The sequence below is a fragment of the Orcinus orca genome, chromosome 5 (genome assembly GCF_937001465.1).
Source record: "Orcinus orca chromosome 5, mOrcOrc1.1, whole genome shotgun sequence".
Classification (NCBI taxonomy): Eukaryota; Metazoa; Chordata; class Mammalia; order Artiodactyla; family Delphinidae; genus Orcinus; species Orcinus orca.
Window position 1 is genome coordinate 72,595,771 of NC_064563.1, and position 14,944 is coordinate 72,610,714.

Consider the following 14,944-nt stretch of genomic DNA (forward strand, 5'->3'; position numbering starts at 1 on the left):
ATGAATGACTCAGTTCCCCCGGCTGACTGTGAACACTCTCTTCTCCTAACTGGTCCAGATTTTGATCAGCTGCTCTTTAGTTCTGTAAGTTGTAGCAGAGGTTTTTAACGCCCATGTATTACCTTTCCTCTAATCCCAGGAGGCAAAGAGTGCCCGAGAGCGCCAGTCTCACAGCAAAGCATCCTGTGGAAACAGCTCACAGAATGGGGACTACACCGGAGACAGTAACGACTGTGTTCTGGGGGGCCCGTGCGGCCTTTTTGAGGAAGCCTTCAGGACACAAAGCCCCACACCGACAGACGCGACCCTTCGTCGGGAGGGAGGCAGGGCGCGGGGGCGGGGGCACCGCCGGGCCCCAGCTTCGGGCGCGCGTCACTCGGCACAAAGGAGACAGCAGGGAGGCGGCCGCGGGAGCCGATCTGCACTCGCCAGCCACTCGCGATTGCGGTTACAGACCTGCAGTTCCCCTCCCCCTCCCCACCCAGGCCCGCCTGCCCGCCCGCCGGCCTTTCTGTCTCCTCTCTCCCTCCGTACTGGCCGGCCCGGGTCCATTTCCGGGCTCGGGGTATTTGGTATCGATCTGGGCCGGGGGCGCGGGAGCAGGTGGCTGCGGCGGGGCAGCTGGGCCGCCAGCCTGCTGCGCCGGGGCCCGTCTCCCGCCGCCTTTGTCGCCAGTCCTTGCCCGGCGGCCCGCTCTGTCCTCCGGGCCCGCGCGCGCTGCCGGCCTGACTTTGCGCCGCGTCGGGCGCTGCTGCTGCTCCTGCTGCGCTCCGGGCCGCGCTCGGTGCCGACGGCCGCCGGGAAGCGGGAGGCGAAGGGCAGCCCGGAGCCCGGGCCAACATGGCTGAAGTCACCATCGACCAATCCAAGCTGCCGGGAGTCAAGGAAGGTAGGGGCCGGGCCGTGGAGCGCGCGCCGGGGCCCCTCCGGCTCCCAGCCCGGCGTCCCTCCCGGCGGGGGCGTCGTCTCGGCGTCCCCAGCGGCGCTCGCTCGGCGCCCACCTGGTGCCGGCCCGCCCTGGCCGGGAGGGAATTGAATTCAGGCTCTGCTGTGGGACCTTGGGCAAGTCACTTTCGTTCTGAGCCTCAGTTTTCTCCTACTTGAGGAGATTGTGGGAGAGAGGTCAGCACCACCCTCATCAAGTGGTTGTGCAAAGGTTCTCGGGAAGAGAAATGCCGTTAGTGAATGCTCCAGAGCAGGGAGATGTGTCCTAAAAATTCAGGCCCAGTCTAGCTAACTTGAAGGCTAGGAAGTGGGGAAGGGTTGACGTTCAGTTCCTTGTGGAGCCTTTGTTTTGAAACTTGACTCTTTCCCTCCTTCTGTCTACTTTTCCTAGCCCTGCGTCTGGCTGGCTGACTTTCCCACCTTCCTCCAGGTTTAAAAGTTTAGTCTGGGCACTGCCCAGCGCAAGCAGCGGATGGGAAGCTGCTATAAATGAGCATTTTCTCACAAAAAGCACTAAGCAAGGGGGAGCAGGGGACTCACTGTGACCTTGATTTTTACTGGCTCCGTATACTGAGGTCCAGAAAAATCAAGATTGATTAGTATTGGTCTGGCTTGGCTTCTAGCAAGTAGCCCACTGACTTCTTGTTCCTCGTCTTCAGCCAGACCTAGTATTTTTTTTTTTTTTTCTTTCAACTGAGATCTTGGGTGCTGGATCGCCTTAATCTTTAGTGATCTTTGGCTGTTATTTTGACCTTGGGAAGCATGGAAGTCCCAGAGTGCTATCCGGGCTTGCAGAGGTTGTCTTTGTAGTGGATGTTATTTGTTTCAGCTGACTCTTGTGGTCTTCGTTGTCTTGGGAATATGGAATTGAAAATAAGAATCTTTGCTTTCTTGGAACTGCGTGTTTCATTGCCAACCTGATTTGATTCAAAGGGGCTTGTGGGTGCTCAGGCTGACCCCAGAATCCGAAGAAAGCTTGCCTGCTTGATGTCCCAGAGTTCCAAACACTAGGCGATTTTATGTAGAATTTTTAATTGGGCTGGGCCTGTCCTGTTGTTCCTGAAGGATGTTAAGAGTTTAGGCCTGAGATTTTTATCAAATAGTGTTTTTCAACCTTTCAGTTCCTAACCTGGCTTTGGTGAAGATTCTGGCATTCATATGTAAATGAACTTTTCTTAACACTGTCAAGTCTGGAGCCTGAGAGATAGGAAAGGCAAATTTACACTTTGTAAGTCCAGGTCTTTGAGATTGTCATTAACCTTTCTGGTATGAGAGAGAGAGAGAGAGAGAGAGAGAGAGAGAGAAAACAACCTTAATATGTAAAGTATTAGTCAGGTAGTGCTAAGATTTTACCCAGCTCCCTGTATGTCAGTGACCTGAAACAAACTTGAAACTCACTTTCTGTGTATGCATTTATATTACTCTTAGGTCTTCTGGTTTCTAACCGAGACATGAATGGTTTATTCTAGTATATTCTTTCTTAAGGGTTTCAACAAACACTTTCCATCTGTAAATGCAAAATTTTTCCATTGCTAAACTCCGGAGTTTAACACATTTGGATTGCTTTTATTTTGCACAACATGGTGTTTGGCAGTCGCGTTTACGTGATATGGTAAAGTGGTAAGGACATTTCTGTGGCTGTTTCATTAAGTTAGAATTAAGTATCGATTTACTTTGAAGGTGGTCCAAAATTGTTGAGAAGATTATTGTCTATGTAAGCATCTGATTTTTCTAGTTCAAAGATCATCAAAGGAAGTGATACACTATACTAGGAATGTGCTAATGGTGGTGTGGTTTTTGATCTGGGAAGTATTCACATCGAATAAAGTGTATCTGTCCCTAATATAACTCTTAATTATGGCCAGTTGCTCCCTAACGATGTTTCTGGACCCTAATTAAAGAAAATAAAGTTGGTGTCCATGATTGGATAAAACAAACACAAACATTGAGACTTCTTAATACTGAAACTCCAACTCAGTTTGAAAAGGAAGTTTAGTAATAATTTGCTTAATATTCTGGCACAGATTTTTAAACTCCAGTTTTAAAAATCTGTCTCCTCTACTTCTATCAATCTAAACCTTTATATACAATTACAATTTGGGATCATGGGGTAGATTCCAATAGAGATTGAGAAGAATAATGCAGTGGATGCCTGTCCCTTCCCACTGCCCTTTTCTTTAGGAGAGGATGGGGAGCCCTGGGACTTTTGTTGTGAACTTCTCAACAGAGGTCATGGGTAGCAGCTGACATCAGGGAAAGAGACTATTTGAAAGCTTTTTTTTTCTAGGTTAAAGTCGAATGCTTGCTTATTTAGTTTTAAGATGGCCAAAGATATTCAACATTTGGACAGGCCTTTGAAAAAAATAACTACAGCAGTATTTTTACTTTGGGAAATCTCTTAAAATAGGAGACAAAGGGACATGTGCGAGTTCTTATGCAGTGAAAAGAATTACGTCTAACTAAATGTCAACACACATCATTATTTCTGGTTTAAAACCATATTTGGAACATCTAAATACTTTTTGTAATGGAAATACTGTTGCCATTGTTTGGTAGTAGTGCTTTATTTCTTCTGAAACGTTTGAGGTTCTTTGCCACAAGATTGAAAATAATTCTCAGCCACTTTTTATCAGTAGATGTGTAACTCAAATGCACCATGCAGTTTGTGAGTGCTAGACAAAGGTATTCTCAAATAGACAAAGGTTCCAGCAATATTCCGAAAGTCTTTTAGTTTAGATCAGAGCTCCGCCCCCCCCCCCCCCACAAAAAAAAGAGCACTGTCCATTAGTTAACAAGCTTAGAGTTTTGGTAAATTTTAGCTTCTTCTCTGAATCTTCTTTCTGAAACCGCAATCCACACTCCCCACTTTTTTTTCCTCTCTCCAGTCTGATTCCTATCTCTCTACTTAGTTTAATTGCTCACCAATCACTAATCTTGCCCTTTCCGCCATCTAACAGAGGTTTCACATTATCTTCAAGTTTTGGTCTGAGTGCTGTAGCCTGTCCATCAAAGCCATTTCTAGACCCTTTAAAGTTTATTAACTCCTTTGCAGTTTTTTAGTCACTAGCGTTTTCCCACTTTTAGCCATTGAGCACTTATGTATCAACCCTCCCATTTTCTACCAGGGCTAACCTTCTTTTTTCTTTCCTTTCAGCAGTAAGAAATTTTATTATGTGTTATATATCCTTACTGTCCTTCAACTGGAAGTTTCCACCGTCTCCAAAGTTAGTTAACTCTGTGTGTGTGTATGTGCAGGCACGTGTGCACCTGAGTGCAGTCACGATTAGCATCTGAAATTGGTGCACTTGGTAGAGACATTTCTTGAAATAAAGGTAGCTAGCTATTCTGAGAGCAAATCCTTTTTCTTTCGTGAAAGACAAAAGTTAATACATTTTCTGAAGTATGCCTAGAAAGCACTGATTCATTTTAGGTCCAGGACACCCCAGTGGCATAATGGGGTAAATTAAGTTAATGGCATAAATCCAGAACTTTAAGGGGAAGAATACAAAATTATGTCTGGTGCAGTGAGTAAACCAAGTAGTCCCAGAGATCTAAAGCATATCACACGCACACTAGGTACCTTATGCGATGGTGGTCTCTGAGAGGTGCATTGTCTGGCTCCAGGGCAAACTCACTTTCTGTCTTCTGCAAAATTCCGCAGCAGTTTTTTTTGTTGTTGTTGTTATTGTCTTTTAATGAGACCACAGCTAGATCTTGAGTTAGGAGGTTTGTGTCTTGCTTTTCCTTACCCTCATCTGGCTTCAGGTCTTTCACATAGCCAGCAAAGATTCAGCAAATATTTGAATGTGTGAATGAATTTATGAGTAAATCATGAATACTAGATGCTCCCTTTTAGTTTAGGAATCCTATCTCTGGCATAATTTCATATTCCTTCTCAGAGCATAACCCTTTTTTTTTTGTATTTTATTTTATTTATTTATTTTATAAATTTATTTTTATTTATTTTTGGCTGTGTTGGGTCTTTGTTGCTGCGTGCAGGCTCTCTGTGGTTGCAGCGAGCGGGGGCTACTCTTTGTTGCTGTGCACGGGCTTCTCATTGCAGCGGCTTCTCTTGTTGCAGAGCACGGGCTCTAGGCGCACGGGCTTCAGTAGTTGTGGCAGGCGGGCTCAGTAGTTGTGGCAGGCGGGCTTAGTTGCTCTGCGGCATGTGGGATCTTCCCGGACCAGGATTCGAACCTTTGTCCCCTGCATTAGCAGGCGGATTCTTAACCACTGTGCCACCAGGAAAGTCCTCAGAGCATAAGCTCTTAAAGGGCAGAGATAATGCCTTTTAACCATGGGCATCATGTATCTTAGTGCCGCTATTAACTTTATAAAAACTTTTAATCTATTTTTCTAATGTTTTTTCTTCTCTGATCTTCGCTGTGGTGGAGAGGCAGTCCTGTAGAATTCAAGGAGTTGTTGTAAAGAACCCTTGAAATTCCGTACGTGCATCCAGAATGCCTCTCACATAAGGGAAAAAAACATCTTTCAGTTTATTGCTATATGCAGGTATGCAGTACCTTCTTAAATGAATCAGTGATTTTTAAAAAATGAAATAGCTGTTAATTGTAAAATAAAGATTATCTTAATGATTTGAGAAATGCTTTTTTTTTTTTTTTTAAACTAACAAGTACATAAAGGACAACTTCTCCCTTGTGGGAAACTGTAAAGTTAATTGCTATTTTAAAAAAAGGATCTCAGAGTAGAAAGCATTAAAAACCACTGATCTAGGCCAGCCAGATTTTCCAGATGAAAATCTGAGAGCCAGGATGGGAAAGTGAGTTGTATCAAACCGCTGAGGCTAAGTATCTAAAAATTGTCACATGGGGCCTAGCCTTAGAAAAGTTCGAAACTGAGTATTCACACAGCTCAGTCTTCCCTGCTCTCTCCTTTCCCACCTTCCCCTTCCTTTCCTGTCTCCTCCCTTCCTCTCTCTTCCTTTGTTCCCTCTCACTCTTCTTCTCTTTCTTTTAAATTATTCTGTAGATGCATAAGAATCATTCCTCATGTATTCCGTTAATACTGTCATTTAAAACAGTGGAATAAAAATAATGAATGACAAAACAATTCCAGAGATTTTTCTCAACTTATTTTAGGCATAATGTTTGATATGAATGTTAATGAGTTAACATAGGTTTCATTTTATTTTTTAATTAAAAGCTTTTTTTTTTAGGTTTTTATTTCGATTCAGCAAATGAATTACTGGGTGAACTACAGGAGGTCATACTCCTGCCTCAGTGTTTTTTTCTACCTAGAAAATGCATTTCTTCTCTGGTACACTCAGCTGAAGGGGCTAATGTTTAGAGGCTTGGACATTTTAAGAAGTTTAAACATATTAGGGGAATAAAGAAAGCCATAGGCTATGTTTTTTTCTCTAGTTCTTTTCAAGAACATAGAAGTTTTGATTGAGATAAATGAATTTTTGCCTCAGTAACAAAAAGCAGTGTGATACCACAAAACTTAAGTAAACTCTGCTTGAAATCCCAGTTCTCTAAATACAGGAGTGTATTTTAAAATTAACTACCCTGACCTATAAGGGGAAAAAAATAAACCTTATCACAGCTACATTTGCAGTTTCAGACGTAGCCACTGGAAGGGCTGTTGGATTAATGTTTTTAACTGATGACCTATTTAAAAGTGTCCTGTGCTTCAAACCTGTAAAATTAGGATACCCTAGATCCTAAATAAGACCTACAAAGGATCATTGGTCTTATATACCTTGGGGATTATTTAGACTATTTATTCCCAGATGTTTGAATTTAGAAACCAGTACAAAAGAGTTCCTAGATACTACTTTTAAAAGGACACGACAAACATGCATACTCAAAACAACTGTCTTTTTTGGTCATTATTATCATTAAAACACACAAACACACACACATTAAGATATGTAGGTCTTCATATAATAGTTGGTAACCATACACTGACATAAAAACATTGAAAGCTTTCTGATAAACCAGAACCAATGTAAAACCAGTCTTGCTTGTTGTATATCAGGGTTTTTTTTTCTTTTTAGTCAAATTCATTGATGTATAATTCACGTACAGTAAAAACGCATCCTTCTTAGTATGCAGTTCTGAGTTTGGACAAATGTATAGTCTTGTACCCACCACAGCAATCAAGATACAGAACAGTTACATAACCCCCAGACTGCTCCACCCTTTTCCCCACCTCCACCAACCGCTAATGTGTTTGCTGTCCCTATAGTTTTGCCTTTACAAAAATGTCATATACATGGGATCATCCAATAAGTTGCTTTTTGAGTTTGGCTTCTTTCGCTTACCATAGTACATCTGACATCATGTGTGCATCAGTAATTTTGTTCTTTTTTATTGCTGAGTTCCAGTGTATGGCTGTACCACCATTTGCTTATCCATCCACTGGTTGACGAACATTGGGGTGTTTTCACTTTTGGTGGTTATAAATAGTCTCTGTAAACATTTGTATACAGGTTTTTTTTGGGGGGTGAACATGTTTTCATTTCTCTTGGGTAAGCACCTAGGGTAGGATTACTGGGTCATATGGTGAACGTATGTTTAGCTTTATAAGAAACTGCCAAACTTTTTCAAAGTGGCCTGTACCGTTTTGCATTCCCACAAGCAATGTACGTGAGCTCCAATTGCTCTGCATCCTTGTCTGCACTTTACAGTGTCAAGATATATTTTTTAAAATTTTTAACTATTTTTTTAAGGGTTTAAATTCTGGTTTTGTTGTTTCGTAGCTGTGTGATCTAAATTTTAACAGTGTAATATTATCTTATGTGGCTTTAATTTACATTTCTCTAATGACTAATGATTGGAGCCTCTTTTCTTGTGCTTATTTCCCATTCTCATATCGTTTGTCGAAGGAGTGTGTGTTCTAAGCTTTGCCTTTGAAAGAAAAATCAGACTGTTTTCTTTTTATTGAGTTTTGAGGGTTCTTTACATATTCTGAATTCAAGTCTTCTATCAGATAAATATTTTGAAAATGTCGGTGGTCTTTAAACCTTGGTGTAACATTAGGATGATGTGGGGAGCTTTGCTATAAACATATTCCTGCCCTACTTGATATCAGCTGAATCTCTTGGAGATGGTCCCGGGAATCTATAGATTTTTATATCTAGATTATACTCTTGGACTTACAATAGACATTTGGAACATATGACTAAGAATACTGTGGCCACCCTAATGCAGGGATTGATCCTACCCTACTCTGATTTTTTTAAGCTTTTGCATTGGCAACTCACTTCTTTATCAGGGTTAAAGAATGGGCAGCATTTTTTTTTTTTTCCTTTTAGTAATTGAAATTAGTTCCTCTAAGATAGGGGTTTGCAAACTATGGCCTATGGGCCACCGCTTGTTTTTATACAAGTGAGCTGAAGATAGTCTTTACATTTTTTAATGATTAAAAAAAAGAGGAAGAAGAATGTTTTGTGACAGGTAAAAATTATATGGAATTCAAATTTCAATGCCTAAAGTTTTATTGGAACGTAACTTTGCTCATTTGTTTACATATTGTCTGTGGCTGCCTTCATGCTGCGAATGCTGAGATGAGTGTCATTATAACAGAGACTATGATCAGCAAAGCTTAAATTCTTTACTATCTGGTACTTTGTAGAAAAACAATAATTTCTTTGGGACCATTTCAGTGAAACCGTTTAAAAAACTTCCCTATTTAATCTTTTTTGATATTTCAGTTATCACTATGAACATTTATCAAAACTTTTCTTAATTATAGTGGTGCCCTGTTGGGGACTATTATTGGCTGAACTCGTGTAGCATGTTTTATTTTTGTAGTGACTTTTAAAAATACAGGCTTACATCCTGATTTTTATTTTACTTTTTTTTAAAAAGAAAATGTGGTCTCCATATAAATTTCTAGGGACTTCACAATTGATTATCAAGGTAGAAATCTTATGTAAAGTGAGAATAATCCATATGCCAACTCTGAGTAAGGATCTGTGGGGCTTTCATGAGTGAAGTGCATGAGTAAACAAGTTCAACTTCTAAAAAGTTTGCTTATGATTCTTAGCTTGTTACTTGTTACTGGCTCTCCTCAAAACATGTTACGAACATTTGCATGAATGAAGTGCCACTTTGTCTCCTTGGAAACTTGTATCAGAAGTACCTCGGTTGATTTACCACTAAACTTTGAAGGCCTAGTGTGTGATGGGCATTTCTAGTCCTGATACAGCTTCTCAATGACCAAACACCAGGGGAGTCCCCACTGGACTTTTTTGGCTTTTATTTTTCTAATGAGTCATAAAGACTGAGTCACTTTCCATTAGCATTACTCCAGGACTTTTAACTGCATATAGTAAAAGCACAAATGACTTACAAGGATATCTTTCCCTCTTCATTGCCTCCCCATCAACAAACTTTTTTGCCTATTGACTATACAGAGGAGTCCATGATTCACTTTAGGTATTAAATTCACTAATTTTTGAGTAGCACTTCCCACCAAATACTTTAAAATATTAGCTTTGTCTTTCATATTATGAAATTCAGCAAAATACAGAATGTTAGGGTTGGCAAATACTTTCGAAATGTTTTTATTGTCTAGATGGGAAACCAGAAGTAGAGGAAGAGAAACAAGGGACTTGATTAAGATTCATATCCTCTCATCTGCACGTTGAGATTGGCCTGACATCTGCCAGCAGCTATTTTGGAAAGGACTATGCACTCTCAGTGTCTGCATTTACAGATCACTTTCTGGCTTTGCTTACAAATGGTTCCTTATCCTGTCAGTGATTCCTGGACTCTAACTTGCCATGTCTGCTTCTGTTGTTTTCCCAGTTTTCCATGGTCAGACCTCATTATTTTAAATTGGGCTTTAGTGTACCCATGAAGCATTTCTTCTTTTCTTTTCCCCTTGTAAGTTACCCCATTAAAACTCCACAGAGCTAATGTTTGAAAGATCATTTTGGCTATGTGTGTATATTGGAAGGGACAAGCTGAAGGTTTAGAAAATGGCTGGGGAGCTATTATTGATAGACTCCAGTTTACTGTGCTTTTAACATCCCTGAATTCCAGGAACTTGGTTGCAGTGGCACTCAGGCTCCCCCAAAATAGGATAATTACTGAGGCTTAAAGGCAGCGCTGCCAAATAATTTATAGGCCAAACCCAGGCACTTTGTGAGTAAAAAGGGTGATTCTAATAATTTTACCAGAATAGGTGTATGCTGGTGACCACACAACTGCAAGACACATTGCTGAAATACCACAGGCAGCTGGATGTGATGAGTAAGCAAGGTCCTTGTTAAAAAACCCTTTCTAGGTGTAAAATGTAAAGTTTTTGTTGACACTTAAAACCTGAAGGGTACCTGTTTCCCATATACTGTCTTGAGGTTCTTAATGTGTTTTCTATTTCATAATTGATTACTAAGTGAAATCTGCTCAATTGGAGATAGTAGGAATAATTAAGTTTTCATTTAGCTCTTCATATGTGGGTTTCCGAAAATTCTACTTTTTTTTTACGTGGGCCTCTCACTGTTGTGGCCTCTCCCATTGTGGAGCACAGGCTCCGGACGCGCAGGCTCAGCGACCATGGCTCACGGGCCCAGCCGCTCTGCGGCATGTGGGATCTTCCTGGACCAGGGCACGAACCTGCGTCCCCTGCATCGGCAGGCAGACTCTGAACCACTGTGCCACCAGGGAAGCCCCTAAAATTCTACTGTTAATTAGTTAGTTTTCTTTTTGTTTCCTGTTTATTGGTTCTCCCCATTTATTCCCCCTGAATGTGGAGAATGGGTGTTGAAAAGATTTGTGTAATTGAAGGGAGGTAAAAATGCTCACATTTCTGATTCGTACTTACTTGGCGGTATGTAATATAAGTATCATTTTCTTCATCTTAAATAGAGTAGGAGGCTACCATTTTACTCTGTGCATTTCTGCTGTTTATCTTTTAAGTAATTGAGCTCCTCCTAGAATTATTTTGCAGTATTTGCTCTTGTTTACTGATACATTAAATAATTTGTCCAGATTGAAAGGAAGCTTGTATAAAATTTAACTTAAGCAGACTGACTTCTTTGGAAAGGGGAAGTACTTTGAACCTAGACTTGTTAAGCCTTGGTTTCACATCTCATCTTTCCTACTCATTTGATGTAAGGACTCAGAGAAAACACTCAGTATCTCTAAGCTTCACTTTCCTTATCTGTTTATTGGAGATAATATTTACTGTGTCTAATATATGGACTTTCCATGAGAGTTAATTGAAGAAATGGATAGGAAAGTATTTTGCAAAATGCGGTGTTATACATTCAGTCTCAGTGATATTACTGTTCAAGTTACCCTAAAATACTCCAACTTTTCCTTTTTCCAGACCATTGTTATTTGAGCCCTAATCCTCTGCATGGTATTTCCTTCTATACTATCTAAATATAGCATATTTCTATCCTCTCATCCTCTCACTACCTCCCCAGGCCCAGCTCAAATGCTGATTCTCAGTTAAGTCTACCCTGTTTCTTTCCTGTGTATCTTTTTAACTTACTTCCTTAAGCAACATGTCTCATCCTCTGTATTGGTCTGAAAGCTCTCCATCAAGACAAGACTGGTAGCTGACTGATCTCAGTACTACTTGGGGATCCTTACCCATAGGAGATACTCCAGAAAACTTGTCAGAGTATCTGACAGCTTATGTTCAGTGGGCAGACTGACCTGAGCTAACTGAACTAATGACACTAGAATAAGGGCTATGATCATTTGCATGAATTCACTGGGATAGGAATAGAGGATTAGAAGCAATCACTTTTACTTTTTGTTGCATGAAATTTCCCCATCTCTCACATGTCTGTAGGGGACTGATTGGTGTTAAGGTTAACTCAAGGCCAAAACACATAGTAGGCTCCTTTGGAAGCAATGATCTTACCTGTTTACGGATTGATTTTAGTTAAGTAAGACCCTGTTCAAGTGTGTACATTTTCCAGGATTGTGATCTGGTATCATTTTGTTGCTGTTACTAAAGGATCCAATTAGTTTCTTAGATGGTATTGGATTCTATTCAGACTTTTTATGTTTACTGTTTTCTCCTTTAAATTTATTTTTAGGTAAAAGGGTCAAAGTTCTTATAAAGTTTTAACTAAACAGGTCACATGTAACATGTATTTTTTAAGTTCTTGGTTATAGAGTTCCTGATTGTGAAGAATCTGAATATTTTGAGTTGGAAACTAAAAAGGTGAATGTACAGATTATAAACCTGGTATGGTCTATGATCAAGAGAGGGTGGGAAAGCGTGAGCAAAAGAGCTCAAGAATTTTTGCTTTGGGGGTGGATACGTTTAATTCATACTTATTTTAGGATGGTTTTCTAAATTAGGGCATACTGCGTAGTCTCTTTCAGCTTCATGTGGTGTATTAGAAGTTAACACTGTTTTAAAAACATGCAGTGCTACAAAAACCAATTTATACTTCTAAGTAGATATTATAGCAGTTTTTAAAAATCATCAAAATGACTTTGAATTCTTAAAAAACAAGTGAGAAAGTGAATCAATCCTTTAGAGCAGAAAGGTGTTTGGACAGCTTGTCTTCCTGTTCACAGATGCAGGCTGCCCCTGATTTTCTTTCACTTCCTCTTCAGGGGAATTACATGACAGCCAAATATACTATAGGATAACCAAATATACCATACTGAAACCAGTTTCAGTAGCAGTACATAGAGAAATCCAAGGCATTTAGAACACATTCTAGTTGAACTTAAATTTGGTGATCTTCAAGAAGACTTCTGAATATTGAGGGTGTTCGCTTTCCCAGTCTGTACTCTGTTCATTGGGCCCCAGGTTAACCTTTTAGTAAATAGTACTGTCCATAATTGCGTTCATTGGACAGTGAATGAATGATAACATGGTCTCATTTTACCATGATACTGAAGGCTCTGTGAGAACTGCTAGTTGAGACAGGATAAGTCTACCTTTTTATAAGTCACTAGATTGAACAAAAGGTTATTTTAAGATTTATTGGTGGTTAAGGCTACTATACATAAAATAAGGTGGATAAAAGCGGATGTTTGCCATTTTGTATGGTAGAAATGGTAAAACCAACAACAGCAATGAAGAAAGCAATATTTGGTACAGGAGAAAGTTAGCATAACAGTCATCCTGTATGGGTAGTCTTTTATATAGGCTGTGGTTATGACATTTTAGATGATGTGCTTGTATCCAAGAGACAAATATATATTACTTATACTGAATCAACTAAATTTCATACTACCCTATATCTAAGTGGGAGGAATTCTTAAAAATAATTTGGACTGTTTCCTTATAGGTCAGGACACTGAAGTTCTGATTTGGAAAGTGACTTGTCAAAGGTCACTTGGTGAGCTGCTGACAGAGGCAGAACTACAATTCTGACCGGTATCTGGAATGAGGAACTGGGCTGTTTTTACTCAACCTGTTTGTTCCTTATATGCTACAATAAGGCCATTATATTTCTATAAATTGGGAAAGAGATATCTATATTTCTTATAGTAAGATACCAAAATGCCATGTGGATTTGGCAGAAAGCTTTTACTAGCGTATTCAAGGAACAGAAATTAGGAAAATTCATCTGGTTTTAGGCATGCTGTATTTTAAATTTACATGTTAATATTTTGTTTAGATTTTGATGGCTGCACTTCTTCTCAACAGTCTACTCTCCGACCATTCTTAATGGTGATACTTTGATGATGATTCTATTTTAGTAAACTATAATTACATGACTTTCACATAGAATTCTACTTTGCTTTCTAATCCGGGACATTCAACTGAAAAAAGTTTGGAGTGGTGGAGCTTATTAAACATTCTAGACACATTGATTTCCTTTTAACTCAGGCCCACAATGCATACATATAGGAAACATGTTCTCCCTCATGGGAAAACATATGAAGTTAGAAAGAGCTATTGAAATGTAGTCAACTGTTGATTATATTGTAATTCCTTGCCAGGAAACATTTCCATACATTCATAAGAGGAAGTAGTGATTGCTTATTCCATTATAGATTCTATACTACAGAAGTGATATATCTGTGTTAATCAGGGACTTAGTGGGACCTGACTAAAAGAAGTACTTAATAGAAAATAACTAATTATAAGAATTCATTAACTCTGATGATGCCAGTAATAATTGGAAGTTCCGTTTATTGAACTTCCTTTTACTGAGTGACAGATGTTTTCTTTGGCCCTTCACTTACCTAATTTAGTCCTCACAACATTTATCCTCATTTTGCAGATGAGGAACCTGAAGCTCAAAGAGATCAAATAACTTGCCTAAGATCTTTTAGCCAATAAGAAAGCAATATTTGAATCCTGATCTGTATAGCTCCAAAGTTGTTTTTTCTTCTCTGAAATACTCTTTAAACATTAGGCAAAATCCAAATCAGAACCATCATGCCATTTTATGTCCTCTGTTCCCTTTTGTATTGTTGAAGAAATCTCAGCTTCTTTCTTATTGGAGTTTATTACTAAACTTCAGTTTTTGCTTCTCTCTTCCCATAGCACTGAGTGTCCAACCTTCTTTGGTAATAGAGAACCATCAAAAGTTCACATCTAACTTAAATACCACTAAGGTGAATACAGGTTTCCTTCTCAAAAAGAAAAGAAATAAAGTAAAATATCCCCTCTGATGAACTACATGGAGAACCAAAGTGGTTGACAGAATCCCTTCTTAAAATCTATGCACAACTCCCTGTTACCTGCTTAGGACGTTTCTGGGTGTACTTTGGAACACAGGCTTGTTTTTTCCAGTTTGCTGTTGGGTCATTACCTTCTTCTGTATAGAGTATTTCTAGGAGACAAAATCTGCTTTTAATATAAGCCGCTTGTAAGAGAAATCTCCTGGTCTTCTGGGGAGGCATTCCCCTAGTAAGTGTAAAAACTGAGTTGATATTAGGAATGTACCCATGATCTCAAGATACCTTTTAGAAAAACACAATCTAGTCAGTAAACATGACCAATTATTGAGCATACGGCAGCATATCAGAGTAGAATTCCAGAAGTCTCAAGACTTGCCCATTTATTTTATGTGCATACTTTCAGATTTACATTATCC

The 14,944-nt window shown here is 39.6% G+C and overlaps 1 protein-coding gene across 4 annotated transcripts in view; it reads left to right on the forward strand.

Annotated features, from left to right (window-relative positions):
* Positions 1 to 231: 231 nt before the first annotated feature.
* CCDC50 (coiled-coil domain containing 50) overlaps positions 232 to 14,944 on the forward strand; it is an 82,841-nt gene continuing 68,128 nt past the window's right edge. For 3 of the 4 annotated variants that reach the window (XM_049710472.1, XM_012536367.3, XM_033403714.2), the window contains exon 1: positions 529 to 889. In XM_049710472.1, the coding sequence (XP_049566429.1) occupies positions 841 to 889 (49 nt within the window). In that variant the 5' untranslated portion in view covers positions 529 to 840. Of the gene's footprint in view, positions 890 to 14,944 lie in introns of all 4 variants that reach the window. The other variant, XM_004278757.4, reaches the window with a different exon arrangement.